The 17090-nt window shown below is 29.6% G+C and overlaps 5 protein-coding genes across 5 annotated transcripts; 1 reads left to right on the top strand and 4 right to left on the bottom strand.

Annotated features, from left to right (window-relative positions):
* The first annotated feature begins 1079 nt into the window (after positions 1 to 1079).
* Positions 1080 to 2511, top strand: LOC107471666 (CASP-like protein 1C2). The gene is made up of 3 exons (XM_016091158.1): positions 1080 to 1234; positions 1728 to 1830; positions 2275 to 2511. The coding sequence occupies exons 1-3, from the start codon at positions 1080 to 1082 to the stop codon at positions 2509 to 2511; spliced, it is 495 nt and encodes a 164-aa protein (XP_015946644.1).
* Positions 2512 to 3167: 656 nt separating this feature from the next.
* Positions 3168 to 4898, bottom strand: LOC107472009 (pentatricopeptide repeat-containing protein At5g13770, chloroplastic). Its single transcript, XM_016091581.3, has one exon. The coding sequence runs from the start codon at positions 4851 to 4853 to the stop codon at positions 3168 to 3170; it is 1686 nt and encodes a 561-aa protein (XP_015947067.1). The 5' UTR covers positions 4854 to 4898.
* Positions 4899 to 7151: 2253 nt separating this feature from the next.
* On the bottom strand, positions 7152 to 10705 carry LOC107471988 (protein TOM THREE HOMOLOG 1). The gene is made up of 11 exons (XM_016091551.3): positions 10407 to 10705; positions 10235 to 10325; positions 10073 to 10125; positions 9866 to 9958; positions 9704 to 9775; positions 9019 to 9091; positions 8878 to 8923; positions 8565 to 8628; positions 8418 to 8471; positions 8261 to 8338; positions 7152 to 7582 (listed from the first exon to the last, which is right to left on the bottom strand). Exons 1-11 carry the CDS (start codon positions 10587 to 10589, stop codon positions 7490 to 7492), a joined length of 900 nt encoding a protein of 299 aa, XP_015947037.1. The 5' UTR covers positions 10590 to 10705; the 3' UTR covers positions 7152 to 7489.
* Positions 10706 to 12168: 1463 nt separating this feature from the next.
* LOC107471739 (putative GEM-like protein 8) lies at positions 12169 to 14681 on the bottom strand. The gene is made up of 4 exons (XM_016091231.3): positions 14450 to 14681; positions 14085 to 14165; positions 13106 to 13350; positions 12169 to 12477 (listed from the first exon to the last, which is right to left on the bottom strand). Exons 1-4 carry the CDS (start codon positions 14595 to 14597, stop codon positions 12301 to 12303), a joined length of 651 nt encoding a protein of 216 aa, XP_015946717.1. The 5' UTR covers positions 14598 to 14681; the 3' UTR covers positions 12169 to 12300.
* A 770-nt stretch (positions 14682 to 15451) lies between these two features.
* LOC107471764 (glycine-rich cell wall structural protein) lies at positions 15452 to 16362 on the bottom strand. Its single transcript, XM_016091254.3, has 2 exons — positions 16195 to 16362; positions 15452 to 15852 (listed from the first exon to the last, which is right to left on the bottom strand). Exons 1-2 carry the CDS (start codon positions 16319 to 16321, stop codon positions 15560 to 15562), a joined length of 420 nt encoding a protein of 139 aa, XP_015946740.1. The 5' UTR covers positions 16322 to 16362; the 3' UTR covers positions 15452 to 15559.
* Positions 16363 to 17090: the final 728 nt, after the last annotated feature.

The following is a 17090-nucleotide window of genomic DNA, read 5'->3' as shown; positions in this document are numbered from 1 at the left end:
TTATTTTTCTTCTTAACTGTTAACATGCTAGTAATTAAACGCTAAATAGGTTTATTAAAAAGCTCACTCGTCTGCTTAAGCAAGTGTCAAGGGTTCGAATCTCGCTTTGTGCATGCAGCAATTTATTGGCCAGCGACAGACACTTAAATAGAGCTCAGATCCGCGACGGATTAATCTTTGATATGTCTGGTCGGGCATAAAGTGGAAAACCAAAAAAATAGGTTTATTAAAAAGTGTATGCTATGGTGCCTATATATATTTGCTTAACTTACTAAAAAGAGATAAAAATTAATATTTAAATTAAAAACTATGAAAAGTAAATAATTTTTTAATATTTAAAATTTATTATAAAAGGCAAGTTCGGCAATTTCAGCACGAAAGTTAAAGGCATGGGAGAATTCCCTTTATTAAAATAGGTTAAGTAAAAAGAAAGGGGAAAAGAAAATCTTATAAACATTGCAAGTGAGGAGAAAAAAAGGAAAAATATATATTATATATAGAAATTCAGAAGGATGGGAATGGTTTCATGATAATTTGTTTCTAATTTGGTAACATATATAATAAATCCTAATTTTAATAGGATGCAATGATATAGTAAAATTATTTTTAAAAAATCACAATAATATATAGTTTGATCTAATTAATAATATTGGTAAAAGCAAAGGATTTGATCAAATAAAAAACATAGCATAGCATATCATAACATAATTTTTAGAAGACAAAAAAAATTAATAAAATAGAAGCTTTCTAATTTTATTCTCTATTACCAATATCTTTATTAAGATATAACTAAATTCTTATTGTAACAAATATCTATGAAATAAAATTAAAGTTTTTTTCTTCCATATATATAAATATACACTGTTAATTACTAATTGTAATTTAGTAGTAATATTTATTAGATGAAAAAGTTTAATATAAATATGGAATGACACTAAATTGGTAGGAAAATATTCTAATTCATGTGATTGAGAAACGAGATTTTAATATTGGCCAAAAAACATAGAACATCACAAGCATGAGAGAAAAAAGAAACCCAAGTAATCAACCATAGTGTTTGTGTTGTTCATACTAAAGTGATGCAAAGTAATACTACCAACTTTGGTAGGTGTATGAGGGGTTTTGCGGCGGTTGCTACTCTCACCGCCGCTAGTGTTATGCTCAGTGCACATCAAACCGCCACTTATACTGATTCTTCTGTTCTTGTCACCTTTGGCGACATACCATCCTATTGGTGAGTTCATAATTTAATTTTGTGGATTATTGTTCTTTTACGATAGTTTTTTTTTTCTGTTTCGAAATAAATACTCTTTTAGTGGTTAATTCTGTTATGTGCACGTAATAATTTTGTTAATTTTGATGAGTTTATATTGTAAAGAGTTTTATACGATTATTTAATCAAGTTCCAAACGTTAGATGATTTTTTAAATAGTGTGATTAAAAATTAGTTATTTTTGTTAATATAGCAATACACAGTTATTTGTGTGTAAAATTTTTTTTATTGACAGTATATGAAAATTATTTTTTTAAAATATTAAACTTTAAATAAAAATAAATTCTTTAAAATTTAAATTTTACTAGTTATACTTATAATATCTAGTCTAGTATGCATTCTCTAGAATCAAATTAATAGTGAAACTTTTTCAGTTGACATGATTAAGGAAATTTTTTAGTTTAAAGGAATTATTCAATGGCTTTTGTTTGACTTTGGTTGACCTTTGCTACAGGTGCTTTATATTTGCAAATTATCTAATTTCTGCTTATGGCACTTTGCTAGTCTTTCTTCCAAGGAAGAGTCAGTTATGGCAATTAGTAGTTGCTTTAGATTCGGTAATACCCTCCTACACACTGTCATTCATTTTATTCTCATTAAAACTTCATGAAGCTATTTCTTTTTTTCATTAAAAGCAATTGTAAATTCAAAAATTTTATGTAATTCAATATGTATTCTATATGAGTGGCTAATTAGATAACTGATGTAAAATCTATGTAAAGAAAACCTTAGAAAGACTTTTGAAAAGTTTGAGAATGCATGATTAGTTAGTGTAACTTATTACATAACAAGATAATAAAATAAGGTGAAAATTCATGTGCAGTTGACTTTATGTGAAATTGATAGTTGAGAGCCGTTAGATGACAATTTAGTTAAATATGTCAAATCATTTAACGACTATCAGCTATCAACTTCACACGAAATTAACTATACCTGAGTTTTCACCACTCTAAACTTGAATGATGATAAATTTATTTGTGATATATATGATGGTTGAGTAGGTTTTGGTTGTGATACTGTCCTCAAGTTGCTCAGCAGCATTGGCAGTTGGTATCATAGAAAGGAATGGCATCCCTCATGCACGTTGGGAGTCAATATATCACCAAGTTCCTTCTTATTGTGCCCGAATCCTCTCTGCATGTGGCATTGGCTTTGTTGGCGTAGTAATCTACCTCCTGCTCCTTTTGCTAGCTCTTCAAGCTGAATTCAATTCCATTCTTATTGATATCACATTATAAACCACATGTATATACTGAATTAGTCCTCATGTTTGTCACTAGTTAGAACTTATCTGTTTTTGAGACATCTTCATGATAAATTTCGAAGAATTTAATGCTTTTTTACATTGTCAGTGGTAAAAAATTTTACACGAATAACCAATTGTGTACTAATTTTCAAAATCATTACTTAAAAAGTTATCTAAATACATAAATCTGATTGGATGACTGTATTAAACTCTTTACACTGTCACTGCATCAAATAAAATTCATATTTTGAATATCAAGGCGGTGTACATAGACAACATCAATTCATGTGTGTGTAAAGATTGTACTCAAGAGAGAAAAATCCTAGACCTTAAGGTTGTGTTTCTAGTTCCAGAAAGACAGAAACTTAAAAACATTCTCAGCTTGCAACTAATGGCCTTTTACTTGGATTATGTATGTCAGAATATAAGTACAAATTTGAAGCATACATACAATTTTTTTTGTAAAAAAGAAAGACTACTACATTGTACAAAGCTGAGCTTCTTCACCCCAAAACTATACACATGACAATATAGCTACCTATCTTTTTTCCAAGTGCTAGAAGAAACAAGCATTAATTGATCTATCTATATTAAAATAATTCCAGTTTCACCTTCAGATTTGGCCATTGTTATGAAAAATTTGAAAGATCAGAGCTTGACCAATTCATCAACCATACTTGCCTTTGAGTACACACCAACCATTAAACCCGCTATGGCCCTATCGATTACGCCCCCATTCAATCTATACTCATTGAAAAGTTTCACACATGTATCAAACTCCCCTGCCTTACTATATGCGCCGATTACACTGGTGTAGGTCACCTTATCCGGTGCTATCTTTCTTCGCTTCATTTCCTTCCAAAGCTTCTCAAGTTGCCTCAAGTTCTTAGCCCTCCCATGCATATCTATCAAGGAATTGTAAATCCACACATTTGGTTGGCACCCTCTTTCTTTCATCTTTGCCATCAACCTCGTTGCGTCTCTCAACCTTCCAGTCCGGCCATACATCACAATCATGCTTGAATAGGCCACAACACACTTGTCAAACCCCTTTGCCACCATTTCTTCAAACACCTTCTCTGCTTTGCTGTATTGGCCGAGGCGACAATAGGCATTTATAGCCGAAGCATAGGTGACTTGGCCCGGTTCATAACCTTGAGAAATCAGCTCCTCAAATACTTGAACTGCAGCCGGAAAGCCCCTTCTTTTGCTGAATCCATTGACAACAGCACATAATATGCAATCAGAAACCTTAACACCAGCATCCCTCATTTCCACAAGAACTTCCAATGTCTTCTCAACTAAACCCTCTTCAATATACATAACCACAACCTTCAAATAGACCTCAGGATCCGTTATCACCGTCTTGCTTTTCGCCTCTCTGAGAATTTCCTCAGCAACAGAAACCTCGCGCAAACTCGCGAAAGAGTATACCAATGTGGAGTAAATTGAATACTGTAAGACCCCTTTCTTGATCATCTCTCTGAAGTAATCAAGAGCTTCAAAAGCTCTTCCAGACTTCCCTAACGAAACGCATAGAATCTCATACGCCTCACCTAAGTACCTTGCAGAATCTCTCAATTTCCTACTCTCAAACTCATGAAACAACCTAACCACTTCACCACAATCCCCTAGTCTCGAGTAAGCTTCCATCACATGTAAATAACTAACAGAATCAGCAGAAACATTACTCAATTTCATTCGCCGGAAGACTAAAACGGTTCTCCTAAACATATGAATCTTATTATAACCCCTCATAGCAGAACCAAATGCTAAAGTAGCAACATCAGAATCAAATTGAAAAGCATCAAGTAAAGTCTCAGTAATCCTGAACTTCCTATGCTTAATACAAGAATAAATCAACCTAGAACAAGTATCCCTATCAGGAAGCACACGATAAATCTTAAAGTCTTCAGAAACTGAAGAAATGCAATCCCATTTCTTCAGTTTCCACAAGTACCTTACAACATGGTTAAGAGTTGTTCTCTCTGGTCTAAACTCTGCTCTCTCCTTCAACCTTTGGTAATAATCAAATGCAAGCTCCTCAGTTTTTGAATCCTCAAATAAACCACACAAGAACTCGTTCAGATTCCGGTCATCATCAGTGGCTAACAGCTTAGAATACTGTTGGGAAGGAGAATCTCCATAGTTGCAATCAAGATGATGGATCAAGTTGGAAGATGCTTCTTCCAAGATTGGTGTAGGGGAAACTGAGAAATTCGCATGGATGAAGAATCTAGAAATGTTAGGGTTCGGAAGAGTGTAGAAGGAAGAACGGAATGCATGGTGATGTGTGAATCTTGAGCACCATTCTGCAGTGCAAGAAATGGCCATGGAAACAGAAGAGGGAGCCTTCAATGGAACGTGGTTTTGGTGTTATCATATTATTATTATGTGGCTTTTTTAATTTTATTTTAATATTATTATCTGATAGCTTTGGATATCTGAAACATGTGGATCATATTAGTCACTGAAAAAATTGACCTGTGGTGTGTGAGTTGCCAAAATAATTTCATTATTGTTATTATTGTATATTTATGTTAAACTCTATGAAGGCCACGTTAATCACTTGTAGCCATTTACCCCAATTCTTTTTTTTTTGTGGACAAATTTTTATTTTGGTTGAAACTTGAAAGTGATTCACAATGTTAAATTATTAAATTGTAAAGATAAATAGGGTTTTTTTATTTTGTTTTATGCATAGATTGATAAGTTAAAAGTTTATTCTAGCGTTGTCTTTATTCTTGTTTCAGTTTTGTGTATAAATCATGTTCTCGAAATTTATAAATTATAACTGATTTCGTTTTTCCTTTTTCATATGCCAAGAATTTTCACAATCTGTCGTATAGGAATTACTTTGGATTGATATTAGACTTAGTCCCGGTTTTAATAAACAATTTAATTGAATTCTTTTTGAAAAGATAATTTAAACAATAAATTTTTATATTAAAAATAATTGATAAATAAAAATATTTGATAATTAAAGAAGATTAGTCAAAAATAGTCATAATTTACCTTATTTAGCATTTATTAATTGTTGCGATAATTAATGAATATTAAATAAGGTAAGTTTTGATTATTTTTTTCTTGTCTTCCTAGTATTATCGCTTATAAATATGTTATTTTGTATTTGAATTTTTAGTTTTAAAAGTACTTATTTTAAAAGAAATGTGGTCGTTTTTTTTTAACTTCTCTATAAGCACCTAAATAATTTCTTAAAAAATTATAATTTAGTTTTGTAAACTGCACCAAATATTAATACAACTACTTTTCATAAGTCAAAAACTCAAAAAAATTCATTTTAAAACTTCCAAATAGGCCCTTAGTTTGGTAAAGCTTGCTACTCTTCAAAAGTAGCTTATAAAAGCTCATTTTTAAGAGCTAATTTTTTAAAAATGATAACATATGATAAATTAAATTAAAAATAATTTTTAATAAGTACAAACAATATCAACGACATTTGGTAAAATAACTTTTAAAATTTAAAAATACTATATAGACATTAGATGATTTTAAATTTGAAATTTAAAAATACTATAATAGTTTTTAAAATTTAGATATTAATTAATGTATAAGATTATATTAGACTTTTTAATTTTAATAAGTACAAACCAATTTTAAAAAGCTCCTCTTAGGTACTTTTAAAAACACCCCTAACTTTTAAAAGCTACAAACATAACTACATGAGTTTTTTTATTACCAAATGCAAAATAAAATACTTATGCTTTCATATCTTCAAAAAAATTTAGCAAACCAAGCCCTAGTCATTAGTTCTATCAGAAATAAAAATGTATACATTAAGTATTAATCTTTTCAGTATCATATAAGTGCTTATTTTTTAAAAAAAATTCCTTCCAATCATATCCCTTATTGATACTAATTTAATCAACTTTGGCAGAAATGACAAGGAAGAACTAAACTTAATTATTATAAAACACATGATTAAATTTTATTTATTGATTATAAAATAAATACCGATAGTCTCAAAAAAGCAAGAGTACAGAAGAAAACCCATATTACCAAACCTTTTCTTTTATATATTAACATAATTTATTAATTCATCTTTATATAATTTTGAAGACTTTATTTATTCAGAACCAACAAAGTTAATCTATTGATGTATAATAATTACATTGATCATTCAATACATTACCACATTATGCCTGTTATTTTAACTTTTTACATTGTCTCAGGCTCTTAAAATATTCAAACCTACCATTCCTGAGCTAAGCCAACCAAACATTCAAATACTAATACTTTATAGCTTAAGGACAATAACATGGGTTGAAGATGGAATCATTGTCAAAAGTAGCATATTCACCTCACCATAAACACAAGCATCGTCAAACTAGAGGCAAGAGCTATCAGATCCGCAATAATGCAACAGCAGTTTTCCAATTTATCACTTAAGTTACAGCAAATCTGAACCAGGTAAGCATTCTTTGATCTTTTAGCAGCCATGTAACTGAGTTTTAAATGCTTCTATTCTCAATTTTCTGTTGCCTTGGTTGTATGGGTAGTAATCATGATTCTGTTGAGCATTCATACATGATTTACCAAGAAATTTGGGATAGTTACAGTTTCGTTAAGTTTAAAAGATCAAACAAAAATTGTACCAAAAGAAACAGAAAATCAAGCAAAACAAGGATCAATTATGCGACATTTCACCTACTTGTAGAAGCAAATAAACTAACATGCTATTTATACAAGATATGACTATCCCCTTCTCCAACTTATGGTTGCTCACTGTGTTGAACTGCTTAATAAAATTGGAAATAACGTCCTAGAGACAAAGCACATTTCAGAGATAACAAAATTCGACATGTTGGAGAATACGTGAAATGTCATGTACCAAAATCTACAACTACAAGCTATCAATCCAAACAACATGAAGACTATCCTGTCTCTCTAGAGCAAAGAATATAAAGAGTCACTGATAACTTCCGTAATCCTAGATATGTTCAACCTTTTCAGCGTATCGGGTGATATTGTGTGATACCACGCTTGGGTGGCAGCTTCCTCAAAATGAAAAGGACCAAAGCGGAAGGCAATATTTCCACCAACTGCAGGAAAAATATGCCAACAGTAAGGGGAATGGGTAGTAAATCAATACAAACACCCTTTGTGAAAGCTTACCCTTGGGAAAAAGTCAAAGTATTAAGCAAGAGAACGCTAGTGTGATTTCTGTATAGTATTAGAGAGTAAAATGTTTCTATAAGCATGGAAATAGTATAATTGCTTCAAGAGCTTCGCCATGAATGGTCAAATTTAACAACTAACTCTCTTGTACTCAGGTTGCAGATAATAACAAGCTTAACAGGAAGCTGATAAAATCTCACATGACATGATGGGAAAAAGGAAGGGAAAATGCAAAATCCAAGCATCAATAGTTTAGCAAAACGTTTATCAGAAAAAAAAAATTAGGCTGTGAAAATGTCAGATTTTTCATCTCAGGTGAAAACAAAACTAACAAAATAAAGCACAAAAGCAAACCTTAATAGAAAAATTACGAGTAGAATAGGGCAAAAATATGAAAAGTAAGCAGCTAAGGGCCTTGTAGTCAAGTCACAACTTTGTTGGTCATTAAGGAGCTGTAATAAACAAGGTGGAAGCTATGATCCCTGTAAGCCACCCATCCCACCTATCTAGTTCACGAAAGGGAGCTCTAATCAAAGTTTACACAGAAGCAATAATGTTAATGTCAATAAAAGCATCGTAACAAAGGAATGCAGAAATCTTACCAAGTAATATATGAAGTTTAGAATAGGGTGTTCCAAGACATCAAGGTCGGCATTTTTATCAAAAGCATCAAAGCACATCTGACATACCATAATACATTCAGACTCAATTTTGAATCATGAACAGGAATAAGAGGTTTTTTATTAGAAAGGAGCTCACCATAATGCATCTGACAAGAAAACATAAAAAACATATGGTGGTCACGTATCCAACCTGTATTAGAAACAACAAACCATATAGGTCACTACAGGGGTAAGAGTGGGACAGGAGAACGAAACAGAAATAGTTTTACATTGAATTGCATACCTCTTGCAACTTCTTACGTCGCCCTTTGGATTCAACAGGGAAGCGTTGTAGCATCAAGAATAATCTGTCAGCGAGCAATCAGAAAGGAGAGGATAAATCACAAGGGTTCGGAATACACAGATACATACCCAACTACAAAGTATGTATACACTAGCCAATATTGTTTGCACTACTTGCATTCAATCAGTCCAGAAAGGCAGCACAGTTTGGATAATTAAGAAGTAAGAAAAAATATGTCACATAAGGAGTTGCTTATCTACTCCATTTTTCTTTCAAGCACAAAACTTTTAACTCAATGAAGACAATAAATTACCTTCCACCAAAGAGAAGAAAGCCAAGGGCTGCAAACAAAGAGACCCCTATAGCAAAATATAGATTAAATACATTAGCAAAAACTTCATAAAGCACCTACAAGCAATTAAAATGACAAATCAAATCTTCATCAGTGACAAACCTGCAAAGAATATCTTAGACAGAATGACCATGACACTGACAGGTTTCCACCATAATATCAACCACAAAATAATCTGGCCAACAAACAAGTTATTGAACAACTCTCAGGACATATAACAAAAGCATTAATGACACAACATACAAATATACTGAATGTTATGGTCAACTGTTGAACATCACGTGGAGGATAAGAAAACTAGAAGCAAAGATTTGATCTTTTTTGTTAATGCCATTCAATCCATAAATTGCGCAAAGCCATTAACAATAATGTGAGAACAAGTAACATAACCAGTGCATGCAGTATCAAGCTTATCCACTGACACAACCCTGAAGGACTATATTGGTTCAGTGATTCCATGATCAGTTAGGTTCAATACGGGACACACACGGACCTATCATTTGACACCTTTTGGTGAATAGACATATAAATATGTAACATTTGACATATTCTCCAACAAGCATATTGACATATTCTCCAACAAGCATATCACTATGTCTAGATTTCTAGATTAAAGATACAAACATAAAACTCCTAACATACTGCTAAATACCTAATACTCCATCAAATCCTAAATGGTCCAGGTGTTTGATTGTTGTGAAATTATATCAATTCCAGTTTATATATCAATTAGGAAATACAAAAATCATATACAATTAGAAACTCAGGGATAGAGTGCAATTGTTACCTGAATAGCATAAACCACAGCATTAATTGTATAGAAACTTGGTTTGAGCTCATCAGTAGACACAGCACGCGCCTGCAAAAGCAGCGGTCGATACGGAGCCAGTCATAAGCTGATGTAAACACAGACCAAACCAAATGGACCATAACACAAATTAAAACTTGCCTGGTAATAAATCTCGGCCCAGAACAGAACCAAAAGCGCATACGTTGTAAAGAAAGCAAGACTTGGCAGGTCAAGTAAGATATGTCTAGCAATCTATACACATAAAACACTTATGACTGTATTTAAATGCTATGATTACAGGAGAAAAAAAATTAAAAACAAAATGTTGGAAAAATATCATCAATAAAATTGCATATCCCCCTATACCTCTGGCTGTAAACTCTCCACATTCCGATAGAATATGAAAACTAAACAACGAACTGCAAAAACCAGAAACAGTGAATCCAGATCATATATCACTTAATAAAATTGCTACATAAATAGAATCTTTAAGGAAGTGTTCAATAATAACATTGGAATGATACAAACCCCCATTCACCAAAAAATTGAGTAAGTGAAAGACCTTCTGAGTGGTCCAACCGTATTCTGGAACTCTCCATTGTATCCGAACTAGTTGCACCTAAAATCATAAACAAAATTAAAATCAAAACACTCAAATTAAGAAAGAGGAAAACCTAATTAGAGTGATGCATGTATGTACCAGAGCTACGGTGGCTACGACGCCGTATAAGACGGCAAGAGAGTAGAAGATACGGTCCTGCCACGGCGGAGAATCGTTGACGTGTTGCCACCAGCTGTAGGAAGGCGTGAGCTCAAGCGCCGGCACGACGGAGGGCTCCGATGATGTGGCCGTCGGCGTGAAGAGCATGGCGATTCGGGGCATGAAATTCGAATCGAAGTGAAATTGATTAAAGAAACGAAATGGTTAGTAGTAACTAACTGAGGGTTTGTGTGAATCTGTGTGAGGGTAACACCACTCAGTTATTTGCTCTATCAGTTAATTTTCTTAATAAGAGTAAATTGATAAATAAATTCACGTGCAATGCACTTTACGTGAAGTTGATAGTTGAGAGTTGTTAGATAATTTAATTGATTTGATTAAATTTTTATCTAACAATTTTTAGCTATTAACTTTATGTGAAGCCAACTACGCTTAAATTTTCACCTAAATTTATTCCCTTATGAGTTTGAGTTTCATTTTTAACTTAAAAAAATTTATTTATTTACGTTTGTTATTTTAAAAAAAATTATTAATATTCTTTTAAAAAAATTAATCCGTTGAAAATATAAATCCTCATAAATTTATTATCAGTTTACTCTAAAAATAATTAACTTTGTTATAAATATTCTAATACATTATTATTCAATTAATATATCAATACAAAAATTATAATATTAAATTCTTAAAAACAAACTATAATTCAAATGGCATAATTTTTTTTATTCTTTTCTCGTTAAGTTATTTTTTATTCCTTTACTTAGGATATTTTCGAAATTTTCCGTTTTTTTTTGTTTTGTTGTCTAAGATGAATCAGCATTGTATTCTTTTTTTCAGGATATATAAAATAAATACCTCGGTTTCTCTAGTTAAAAAAAATAATAATAATAACTCGTAAGTTAATTATTAGTGATTAAAGTTTGTAGATCCTCTTTAACAACGAAGGCATGAGGTTCAACTTTCAAATCTTAACATTTATATAAGAATTTGACATATTGGAATAAAATTTTATTTTGTATATCACATATCTGAGTTTTTTTTTTATATTATTATTATACCTATGGTTGTTACATAACTACATCTTTTATTCTTTTAGGTTATATTACTGTTAATTCTCATAAAATAACCACATATTACTTTGAAAAATATTAATTATGTCTATCAAAATAATAATAAAGTTTATATAACTAAACAATATATGGATATTAGAATACATAAAATATATTATTTTTTGGAATTTTTAGTTTTTGGGTTGAGTCCATTAGATTATTTGCCATATAATATATCAGTCAACAAACGAAATTTAAAAATATGATTTATACACTAAAATTAACTATTAAAATCAACTATTATATATTTATATATAAATATATTTTTAATGTATATTTTCTATTTTATATTTCAACATATATTTATATAAGTTTATTACTAAAAAAACTTAGCTTAAAGGCATATTAAAACATACTTCCTCTGTTTTTTTCATATATATATATGAACTGGTCAAATTGAATTATTCATATGTGATGAAAAAGAAAATATTATTGGTTAAGATAATTAGACTAAGGCGAATATTGTGCTTAATTTTTTTAACTTTCTTTATTATTTATTTATTTATTTATTTATTTATTTTTGAATCTTAGTAATAAAATTGCGACGGTTCAAACTCGTCATTAAATTCCTCCGCTGCTATTTACCAAAATTGGTATAGTGTACTGAAAAAATAATTCAAAAATACTTACTCTATTCAATTTCTCCATTAACTATACAACAGATCATTGACAATTTCTATAGTTCTGTACATATACATTATGGTTTTATACATACTAGCTTGTAAATAGTATCATAGTTTTAATGGTAAATAAATTTTCTCCTCTAATTAAGCATGAGAGAACATTGCCTGCTGTAAATACTTGAAAGTTTTCTGGTAATTTAAGAATCCCATAAACCAAAAGTCAAAATTATCTTCGGTAACTATTTCTATGTACTTTTCTGAAGGCTTCTCCACATTTTGACTTTGGTTGACACAGTTTATCTTCTCAACTGGAATAGCAACCTGAAATAAATTAACAAATAAAATTTCTGTTATATATATAAATACATAATTATTAGTCAAATATCAGTTATGATTAAAGTAATAATAATTTAAGTTTTGATGCAATTCCAATTGTCATGATGCATATTATAACCTATATGGTGTGAATTCTTATGTTTACAACTTAAAATTTAGATTTTTACAGTCCACTAAACTTATATTGTAATCTTGAATTATGTCACAATTAAAATATGTAATTTGAAACACAACACAATATTACAACCTAATAATGATGCAATTCATTGCGCGGTATTACAACCGCCACAATATTATTCTAAATCCAAAATCTATAAATATATTATATATTGGAGTAATGATAACTAGGTTCTGACTTTTTATCTCGAAAATAAATAAGTCATTGACTAATTAAAAATATAAAAACGTTATTCATTTTCTAAAATACGAGACATCTAAGTCTCTGATGTCTCTTCAAAAAATTGTTTTGTCATATATATTTTGGACAGAAAAATTTAAATGTCTCGTATTTTAAAATATCAAAAATATTTTTATATTTTCAATTAGTTAAAAGCTTATGTGTTTCGAATTAAAAAGTTAGGATCTATTTCAATACTAAAAAATAATTAGTTACCTTATAATGGATTCTAGTGTTGAAATCTTGTTGAGGAGAAGAGATAATCTTGATGGATCTATCACTACAAAAAGCAACTTTATGAGTTGAAATGAAGAGAATGCCAGAAATAGGACCAGAAGTGGTTGATAGACAGCACTGTGATGCTTTCAGAAGCTTCTCCCTTTCTTTCATACCAAAAAGTTGTATGAAATTTTTCTTCACTTTCATAGTATTAGATATCTTCATCCCACCAAGTCTCATAACTGCATCTCACAATATTATATAGTTTAGATTTTTTTTTTTGTTGGAGCTTGTTTAGATTTGATTATTTTGAAAAAGAAAAAAATTTCATCAAAATAATAAGATTTAACTATTCTATTAGTTTCTATAATTTTATTGAATTTTTAATTAGATCTCTTTCTCTATATATATATATATTTTTCTTTTTAATTAGGTCTCTATACTATATCACATTTTGTAACTAAGTCTCTACCGTAAAATAAATATTAGAATTAACGAAATATTCTGTTTAATTATACAGAATATTCAGTCAAATGTTAGGCATATTCGTTTTGTTTTACGGAATATTCTGTTAATTCCAATATTTTTGTCATAGCAGTGACTTAATTACAAAATCTAATACGATATAAGGACTTAATAAAAAAAAGTATAAGAATCTAATTGAAAATTTATTAAAACTATAAGAACCGACAGAATAATTAAACCAAATAATAGGCTACTAAAACATCATTTATTATGTATAGTTATATAGAAAAAAAAAATTGCTATTGAAGAGTGAATATTCTTTTGTGGGATTCAATTCATATGCTGAATAATTCCACCTTGTCTATCAATTATAAAAATTTACATTTGATATGATCAATTAAAATTTTCAACTGATATGATAATTCATTCTCATTTAATTTTGTCTGAAAAAAAAATATAAATTGAAAGCAATCATCAAATAATAGTGTTTAATTAATGGTAAGATATATACCATGCTCTCTCACTCCATTTGCAAAATTGTCAGCTTTTCTCCCAAACTTGTTCATCTTAGTCAGAACTGAATTTAGTTTACCTGAAATCATGAAAGAACATTAAACTTTTAAGGTATATTTAATTTAAGAAAAAATTCTCTATTTTAATTTTTAGTATTCAAAAACTTTATTAAAAATATAATAAAATCTTAATTTTATTTTCCTGTGCTATTTTACCTTTTTTTTCTTTTTACAAAACTATAAACATAGAAAATACTAAAAATAAAAATCGATATAAAAACACAAACAAATTTAAGCATACCTTTAACTATAATAAAAAATTCAAAACTAATAAATAAATCAAATTTGGTAAATATATACTTACTGTTTTTCTTTGCTTTTGCTGAAGACTTGTTATGATATTTTCCAGAACAAGATTCAGCTAAGTATCTCTTTGATGGATTCCCAAATGCTCTTGAAATAATTGGAATACTAGTAACTAACTCCTGAAGAAGTAAATTACCTTTCTTCATATATAATCTTCTGCTCAAATATTATTATTCAATATTGAATAATATTTAATTTCTTCCTTATACTTACTTTGGTTGATGAATAATGACCCCTTATGCTTAGTATGGTGTATATATAATTGATTAAAAGTAAATAAAGAGTGTGAATTGAATCATGCATGATGCATATTCATCTAATCTCTATACTTTATTTTTGTTGGATGAGTCAGCTTTGGATCATCATCAAAGAATAATTAATTGTTAAAAAGTTGTTCAAAATTCGAACATGGCATGCTTGGTTGCTTTTACAAAAAAGATATATTGGTCTACGTCATTTCTAAGTGAGAACCTTAAAAGCAAAGAAAAGAAAGACCTTCACCATTTGTGATTGAATAATAAATAATAATTAAAAAAAAACTTAGTTTTCATTAAGGCTCCTTGGTTTTGTATTGAAACTAGATAGATAGTGAACCTTAATCTTGGTGCTTGATTGGAATTATTTGTTTAATTATTAGAGAGAAATACTTATACATATTTTAAAATATATTTACAACTAGTATGTAACTTTTTTATTATCACAATGACAAGAATGATCATGCATTTACACAATATCTAATAATTATTCAATAAACCAGTGAACATTTTTAAGTTAGCATACAAGAACTTCAAATAAAATTATTACTAATATATATATCTTATTAGCTAACTTAAAATTATTATTTATAGAAGTTAGTTAGAGAGTTGGACGAACTCATCTTAAACAAAAAAAAACGCATTTTAAAAATTAAAGTTTAAATAACGTATTTTTGACAATATTTTTTTTAATTTATTTCAGAAAAAAAACCTTTTATTATAGATAATAGAACCAAGATAATTAATTAATTAATTAAGGGAGCAACCAAATGCTTTTATTATATCATTGCCCTTCTATAGAGGTTTTATTTATAATATCCATTACAAAACCCTAGACATTAACAAGTATATACTTATTCATGAGTGTTTGCATCAATTTTAGCTTGACGAGTTTGCCCCTTAGCGTAACAACACCTATAACATCCATAGTAACCCCAACCACAACATCCATAAGGACAATAACCGCCACCATATCCATATGGACCGCCGCGCCATCCCCACGGACCGCCGTATCCGCCACGCCATCCCCACGGACCGCCATAGCCGCCGCGCCATCCCCATGGTCCGCCGTATCCGCCCCGCCATCCACCACCCCATCCACCATATAATTTGCTTTCATCTACGCCTTGTGCCGGGTTATTGTTACCTACAAATAATAATCATATGATAATTAATTAGGTGATTTATTTTACATAATAATAATTATAAAAATAATTTTACATATATATCCGTTAGTAGTATAGTCTAATAATTGTTAAAATAATTTATTCTAACAAAAAAAATGTGAAAATTAAATACATGTACAATAATATTCTTCTTGTGACCTTTGAAAGATGGATTATATGAACATTGATGTCACAATTTAATATAATTCAAAGACCTAATAAAATTTGATTAACTTCATAAGAGCTTTTCAACTTGAAACAAAAACTAATCTTAGACTTAGGAAGTGTTATATATATATACTAATTAAAAAAAAAACAATTACCATCATTTTGTTCAAATTTCTCATCTAAGTCTCCGGGTGCTACCTCATCAGTAGATGCCACAAAGATGGTGATCATGAGCATAGCCAGAATTAGAAAAGCCTTGAAACCCATTTTTGCAACTATCATTGATTAATAAAAACGTAAATATTGATGATGAAAATAAAATGGATCACAATTCCCTCTCTATATATAGGCAATGAATTCTTTAATTTGCTTCATGGAGGATTATTATTATTAGATTATTATAGTTTGATTTTTAATTCATTCTTATCTTGAAATGAAGAGTTTCAAAATGATCACTCAAAAAAACCTTGTCCATTTCCTCATTATTAATTTCTCTATATTTCCGTGTGATCAAGTAATTGTCAAATTCCTTATTTTTGCATGAATGTGTGTGTAATTGCAATGCAAGTTTTGAAGTCATTGCAATATGACAAATAATTCAATTAATTAATTATCGGTGGGTGAAAATATGGGCATGAAAGATATATAAATGATACAATGCAAGAACCCTACATTATTCTCCTCATTAGTAATGTATATGTAACCGAACGTGTTGCACTAAGATATTCTATTCTATAGTCAAACCAATATTTGGAAATATATATGTTGCTTGCACCGCTTATAAGTTAGTAGTGACATTATTTTATATCAAGGGAGATATTCCGTTAAAATAATCTTTTAAGTTAAAAATAATGTAAATTATTAAATAATTCAATAATTAAATATATTAAATTATTTAACTGTTCATAATATTATTTTTATGTAAAAATGTTATTATTAAAATATCTATCTGTATCAAATTAAAAGAGTTTAATGTGATTGTTATTTTCATCAGATTGGTTAAAATTTATTTTATTTTTTAGAATCAAATATGCTTTAGTTTTAGTTTCTT

The sequence above is a fragment of the Arachis duranensis genome, chromosome 10 (assembly GCF_000817695.3).
Source record: "Arachis duranensis cultivar V14167 chromosome 10, aradu.V14167.gnm2.J7QH, whole genome shotgun sequence".
Taxonomy (NCBI): Eukaryota; Viridiplantae; Streptophyta; class Magnoliopsida; order Fabales; family Fabaceae; genus Arachis; species Arachis duranensis.
Note: the sequence above shows the minus strand (reverse complement) of the source record. Positions and strands in the feature narration are given on the sequence as shown.